Below are 7715 nucleotides of genomic sequence, written 5' to 3' on the forward strand. Positions count from 1 at the left end.
AACAACAAATCTAATGGTCGCCTAAGTCTTTTGCACAGTACTCTTTTTCTCTCCAAATATGATCTCACTGCATTAGCAGTGTGATTGGGATCGTTATCATGCTGAAAAATAAAACCATTCCCAATCAGGCACTTTTCAGAAGGAATGGCATGATGAATTAAAACCTGTCTGTACTGTTCAGCATTCATGATCCCATCAATTCGGAAAATATCGCCAATTTCAAACTTGTATTCTTCACTCCATAATACTCTTTTCTACCAATCTTCATTCCAATCTTTGTGAGCTTTAGCATTACCAAGATTAGTCTTTTCACCCTGTTCCCCTTCCCGAAAAAAGTGGTTTATTGGCTGCTACCCTTCCACAAAGAACATTCCTTATCAAGCTTCTTCGGACTGTAGAAGAGTCAACTTGGTACCCTGATGAAGCTGCCAGATGCTGAGCCTGGTGTTTGATGGACTTCTTCCGGTCTCTCAAAGAAGAAACTCTGAGAAACTTCTCATCAGATTTTGAAAGTTTTCTTGGCTTTCCATGCCTTTTTTTGTCCTTGACCTCTCCTGATTCTTCAAATTTCTTTATAACAGCTTGAATTCCACCTCTTGAGTATTACAGTTTGTTTGCTGAATTCCCTTTGAGATTGGCCTTGTTGATGCAAAAGTATGATTTTATGTCTGTCAAATTCTAGGATCTTTGGCATTTTGAATGTAATGATGTGATTGAACGTTGGTCTTATTAGCAAGCGTCCAATGAATTAAACTCATATCACATGTGTATGTAATGGTCAAGCATGTCTTGCACAAACCTGGTGTAATAGACCTTTTGACATTAAATAGTAGGACAAATACAGGTGTTAGCAATGACATTTATTAGGGTTCTATTCCATTTAGGTTTTACGAGAGCCAGGTTCCTCCTATTGCTCACGTGTAAGGGGAGGTCACACTAAATACTTGCCCCTTTAGCCTATAGAAACTATTTTTTCTGATTTTTTCCAGCTTTTTTAATACTGCATACAAATATCTTGTATTTTTGGCTGTCTAATAAAGAGACATTATATATGGTCATTATACCATTACTAAAACAACAAATCTAACGGTGGCCTAAGACTTTTGCACTGTGGGCTGATATCACTTACCTGCTTTGTCCAGATAAGAATTATTATTATTATTATCAGTTCCGCAGCACTATGAACATAGGTGGTATATAAAAACAATTACAGGGATTAAATGGGTAGAGGGTCCTGCCGAGAGTTGCACTGTTGTAGTCGGCTCTTATGAATGTGGACTACAAACAGCTGGCTCATAGGCTTACATGCTATGGGGTTTAAGGGGATAGCAGTGGAAATAGGAAAGTTAGTGTAGGTTGTATGTGTCCATGAATAGTAGAATCTTCAGGGAGCACTTGAAGCTCTTAAAACTAGGGGAGAGTCTTGTGGAGCGAGGTAAAGAGTTCCATAAGATGGGAGTCTGGAGAAAACTTGTAAACAGGAATATGAGGAAGTAACAAGATAGGAGGAGAGTAGAAGATCATGAGCGGAGTGAAGAGGTCGGGAGGGAGAGTATCTGCAGACAAGGTCTGAGATGTAGCGGGGAGCAATGCAATTGAGGGCTTTATAAGTCAGAATGAGAATTTTGTGTTTAATCCTGGAGGCAATAGGAAGCCAGTGAAGGGATTGGCAGAGAGGTGCGGCAGATGAAGAGCGACATTTAAGGAAGATGAGCCTGGCAGAGGCATTCATTATAGATTGTAAAGGAGCTAGGCGGCAGCTAGGGAGACCAGAGAGGATGGAGTTGCAGTAGTCGAGGTGGGAAAGGATGAGAGAGTGGATTAAAATCTTATTTGTGTCTTGTGTAAGGAAATGTCTGATTTTAGCAATGTTTTTAAGGTGGAAGCGGCAGGCTTCAGCCAAGGACTGAATATGAGGAGTGAAAGAAAGATCTGAGTCAAGTGTGACCCCAAGACATCAGGCATGTGAGGTTTGGGTAATGATGGAGTTATCAACAGTTGTAGAGACATGGGGTGTGGGGATTTTGGAAGAAGGGGGGGAAATAAGGAGCTCAGTTTTGGAGAGATTTAACTTGAGGTAGTGAGAGGACATCCAAGATGAAATATGAGAGAGACAGTTAGTGACACGGGTTAGCAAGGAAGGAGATAGTTCTGGTGCAGAGAGGTAGATTTAGGTATCGTTGGCATACAGATGATAGTAAAACCCGTAGGACTTTATTAAGGAACCTAATAAGGAAGTGTAGATTGAGAAGAGAAGGGGACTGAGGACAGAGCCTTTGCGGTACCCCAATAGAAAGAGGTAACGGGGCAGAGGATGTCCCATAGAAGGCTACACTAAAGGTACGGTTAGACAGATAGGAAGAGACCCAAAAGAGAGCCATGTCGCAGATGCCGAAAGATTGGAGGGTATGGAGCAAAAGAGGACTGAATAAGGGCAGTTATTAAAGCCCAAAACTTTGCTGTTTCTGTGGACCCTGTACTGAAGATGTATTAATAAAGGTCTTTTTATTAAGCAGTGGTAGGATTGTCGTCACTATATTGGATACATTTGGCTTGGTCAGCCACCTCCGTGTTACAGCTACTCTAAAGTGCTGTTTTCAGGTTTGTGAGTTCCAGGTTCAGTCCCATCTGGTCTTGCCCCGCGCTGTTCTCCCACTAACCTGCCACTCCATGAAGACAGTGCACACTCACATGTGTAAAAGCACTCTTGACAGACCTGCCCGGTATTCCTTATGTGTGGAGCGGTGTGGCTGTCAGAGCCTGCAGTGGAGGCTTGGTTGTTGAGAAACCAGGATCTAGAGTCATTTAAGTCATGCAAGTGCTCCTTTGCTACGATGTCTTGCCCATTGCCCATTTTTAATGAAATCTTCACATGGTACATGTCAAAATGTATGGATTTTGATTATGTTTTATAAATGTCTGCTGCAATACGTTTCTTATGACCATATTTATCAAGGAATTGGAGCGCCGTCGGCTGCAGGTTCGCTTAAGTGAACCTGTAGCCAAGATTTAAGAAGCAGCGGTCATTAGACTGCTGCTTCTTAACCCCCTTCACCACCTGTTATGTGGCATATGTCAATCCCCCCCCCTGGACTTTTCTGACCAGGGAGATTGGCTGTGCACAAGCAGGGGGCGGCATTGCACCCTAGCCATAGTGTGCAATGAAAAATGTGGGCAGCGTATTGCTGCATGCTAGACATGAAGCTGGGTGGACAGGGGTGAAGATGTACACCCCTTTATGCCCTACTTTGTTAAATCTTGCCCTTAGCGTCAGTCTGTCACTGGCTGTTTCATCAGGCATCTTAATGCAAAGAATTAGTGCTGATAACATTTGCTGATAGATCGGAATGGCCTCAGATTTGACAAACGCATACAAATATGGAATCGAAGTAGTTTGAGAAAAACCATGGCCCCCAAACTCTAGGGAGAGGGTCCCCCAACCTCAGTGACCATATGCAGGACCCTCAACCTCCAGGCCAAGACTCCACACTCCAGGGTCCCCACAGTGACGACCCCTCCAGGGCCAGTATCCATACTCCAGGGTCAACTCTAGGGCCCCCTGAGTAACAGACTCCCACACCAGATACATGGCTCTCACTCCACTTACCCATAACTGTTTAGTAACTGACAGATGCACCTGATCATCTTCCTTTCCACCTCAGCTCACAACCACTCGCTGATCTTGGAAAGGGGGAAGGGAAGAGTTGTAGGCACTCACTATGTGTGTGGTCCCATACTAAAATGTCCCTGTCTACTGCCACCTGTTCAGCTGTCACCACTGCACTAGGTAATTTAAACAGCTGTGACTCTGAGTGTAGGGAAAGCACCAGGAGCCTTGGCAACGCCTCTCAACTACCAATGTGTCAGGCCCTTGGTCCAGGGTTCTTTTTTTCTAAAGTTGTTTATTTAGAATTTCTTTTACACTCTAAAACACAATATTTGAATTTGCATATTATCATATTTGTTTTAGGTCTTTAATATCTTCCAACGAACATCTTATGAAAGAATTGAAAGGAACACAGACAAGACATATGACTGAAGATGCCACACCTGAGCTATAGTGATATTCGGAAAATGTATATGGATTCAACAAGCAATATTTAAGGACTGATGTTTTCCAATAATTACAAATATCACAGAGTGTTCACTATCTGATTTGTACATTTTATTAAAAATAAATTATTTTTTGATGATTTAAGGGATTTTTCATTGTATTAAGGTTACACTTACACTTCATTTATTGTCTATTTGTTCAGTTTAAATTCCAATTTAATCATAAGTAACGGTTATTTCAAATTGACATGCATCGCAAGTATGAAATAAAAGAAAAAGGCTAAGGTGCTTCCTGTTCCTTTCTAGAGTAGACCAAACTAGATTCTAATTTCTTCAACCCTAAATATAAGATAATCCTTGTCATTGTTTAAATAAGGACCGAATGACAGGACATTCTTGAATTTGATATACTGAAATTTGACCATCTTTGTTTTCACATTATGCTCTATGGAATACTATATCGTGATTAAATGTCATGTAGGCAGTTAAGTGGACAGTGTGAAAATTTAGATCTAGAGTACAATCTAATTGGAAAAAGGAGCTGCTAGGGAAAAAAAAAATCTGACAGCTAATTTTTCATACCAGATTTATTATTTTGTCTGTATCACATTTATTTTTACTATTGTTTATTGAAAGTGTGCTGACTGGCCCTTAATAATAACAGCTAAATAATATGTGGTTGAAATGGCCACCTACATCTGACACTGCCGTAACAAGCTGTGGTATATATTATATTATTCCTGTAGATTGGGACTGCCTCTTATTCGCCAGACCACTCATTGTCTCAATATCTTTTTGACCTCCATCTCAATAACCCGATACCTCCTAAATTACCTATGCTATGCCTAAATATGCCTGATACCCTTTACTGGTATTACTCATACCCAGACCCACTAGTGCTATTAAACACAGACCACCACTGCTATTAGTCTGACTACACTAGTCCCCAACTACCACCATTAATTCTAATGATGCCGGATTCCCCCATCTTTTTTAGCCATAGCGATGCTAAAAATATACAGCGGCTATTAATACAAATTGTGCCACCAACCAAAACTGTAAGTATGTTTTCAGCTTCTTCTTTTTTTTTTCTAAAATAAATATTCTGATCATAATGTGTTTTTTTTTTTTGTTTGTTTTTTAATGCACTCTTCTTTTGTATGAATGGGTCAGTTTTTTGTGAAACTAAATAAACTAAACCAGGGGCCTTCCTTGCAGTCGTGTTTAATATCATTCAGAGTATCCTACTCTGAGGATTGTTACCAGTGGTCCCATCAATGGTTGTTCTGAATATTCCTCTTTTTAGTCTCCTACTGAAGGTGCCAATCTAAAATCTAAAGGAGAAGAGGTGAGTTTATGTTGTTGTCACATTATAGGTGACAGACTTCAATGCTCACCTTTTACTTTGCTTCCAACCAGGAAAGTAAAATGGCTACAATTATGGTGCACAACGGTGTGGAGCTGCAATTGGTAATGGTGGGGTACAGGTGAATCATAATTAAGGGATATTTTAGTTATTGAATATTGTTTTTAACATATTTTAGACATAAGCGTTGTGTTAATCTTATCTAATTTCACTACAAGTTTCATAATTTAAAACTTTTAATTTGAACAATACTTTTAACTTTTGTATTCAGCAATTGAGCATAAGAAATTAAAAGCACACTGGATTGAAGAAATATTGTTCCTCTAAAATGTTCTTTTGAAAGTAAACAAGTCATTACTGACCCAAAGATTAGGTTAATTTTGATAAGAATAATATTAAAAGGGATAACTTACTTAGGTTCAGATTGCAAGTGGAGCATTAATTAACGCTTCTGCTCGAGCATTAACTGCGCTAGAAGTTAGGCTTTTTGCGCTCGTCGGCTTGCACTGCTATTATGAGTTGAAAGTAAACTGTTTTTGCTCAGGCGCTAACCTGACAAGGGCAAAGAGCCGAACTTAGAATATGGTGTCCGTGTTCACGTATTCCACCATAGAAGTCAATGGAGCAAAAAAAGTGGAAAAGAACCCAACACCCGACTCGCGCGCAAACCGTATAGCATATTCTCATGTGTGCTAACCCAACACGTCCTTCACATAGAAGAATATGTTATATTTATTCATAAATACATGTATGTGTATATATATATATATATATATATATATATATATATATATATATATATATATATATAGGTTAGACCTTGTGAAGTATTTTTTTATTTTATTTTTATTCAGAAAACAGTTTGATAAGATCTTTATTTAAAATCAAGAAGAACGGTGTGGCCATGTTAGGTTCCTAGCCGCCGTTACGGCAAATACAGGGTCCCCAGCTTACCTGCTCTCCTAGCCACTGTTGCAGCGAATGCCGGGCCTCCAGCAATCCATCTTCCAGCAGCTGCGGCTGCAACTCTCTAGGTGCGTGCGGCCATATGCTGCCTAGATTTAAACGGCCAGGCACTCATTTCAGGAACTCCCACCTGGAGGGCGCAGGTGTGGGAGTTCCTATAAAAGGCTATTCAGTGCCTCACTCTGTACTGAGTTATTGCCTTGGAAGGTCCCCTTTCCTGGTTCCTGCTCCTCTGCTGATACTTGTGTATGCCTGCCCTTCTGCTGAGACCAAAGACCTCTGCTATGATACTTGGGTATGCTTATTCCACTGCTGATACCAAAGACATCTGCTGAGATACTTGTGTATGCTTATCCTGCCCACTGAGACCAAAGACCTCTGCTGTGATACTTGGGTATGCTTATACTTCTGCTGAGACCAAAGACCTCTGCTGTGATACTTATGTATGCTTATACTACTGCTGAGACCAAAGACCTCTGCTGTAATACTTGGGTATGCTTATACTACTGCTGAGACCAAAAACCTCTGCCATGATACTTGTGTATGCTTATACTGAGACCAAAGACCTCTGCCGTGATATTTGTGTATGCTTATACTACTGCTGAGACCAAAGACCTCTGCCATGATACTTGTGTATTCTTATACTACTGCTGAGATCAAAAACCTTTGCCGTGATACTTGTGTATGCTTATACTACTGCTGTGACCAAAGACCTCTGATGTGATACTTGGGTATGCTTATACTGCTGCTGAGACCAAAGACCTCTGCTGTGATACTTGGGTATGCTTATACTGCTGCTGAGACCAAAGACCTTTGCCGTGATACTTGTATATGCTTATACTGCAGCTGTGACCAAAGACCTCTATTGTGATACTTGTGTATGCTTATACTGCAGCTGTGACCAAAGACATCTGCTGTGCTTGCTCAGAGACTTGTGCTTACTTATATATACCCTCTTGTTCATGGACATTCCTCACCAATAGTACCCGCTGGGTTCTGTGCTTGCTGAGGGACTTGTGCTTGAAGTTTTCATTGTAAAAACTTTAACTGGTTCAATATTGACCACAATTTGATTTACCTGTTTCTGCCTTACATTTCTTTAGTAAAAGTTTATTCAAGAAAATACTTTCGTTGTTTTGGTTTTCTATTCCTGTATACTGAGTTTCAGACACCTTCCTCATCCTCACAGGCCACAACTGATATCAAACAGGATTTTAATAGTTCCCATGCTACAGATCATGAAACCGCTAAGTTACAAGTTTTAAAATATTACCACCAAAAGTTCCTAACCTCACTGTTTAACTTTGCTGAACATTATTTCTGTCACTGT

The 7715-nt window shown here is 40.3% G+C and overlaps 1 protein-coding gene across 1 annotated transcript in view; it reads left to right on the forward strand.

The window, feature by feature from the left end:
* CEP72 (centrosomal protein 72) overlaps positions 1-4194 on the forward strand; it is a 257419-nt gene extending 253225 nt beyond the window's left edge. The window contains exon 14 of the mRNA XM_053715788.1: positions 3971-4194. Coding sequence (XP_053571763.1) covers positions 3971-4061 — 91 coding nt within the window. The 3' untranslated portion in view covers positions 4062-4194. The remainder of the gene's footprint in view (positions 1-3970) is intronic.
* The last annotated feature ends 3521 nt before the right edge of the window (positions 4195-7715 follow it).

The sequence above is a fragment of the Bombina bombina genome, chromosome 5 (genome assembly GCF_027579735.1).
Source record: "Bombina bombina isolate aBomBom1 chromosome 5, aBomBom1.pri, whole genome shotgun sequence".
Lineage (NCBI taxonomy): Eukaryota > Metazoa > Chordata > Amphibia > Anura > Bombinatoridae > Bombina > Bombina bombina.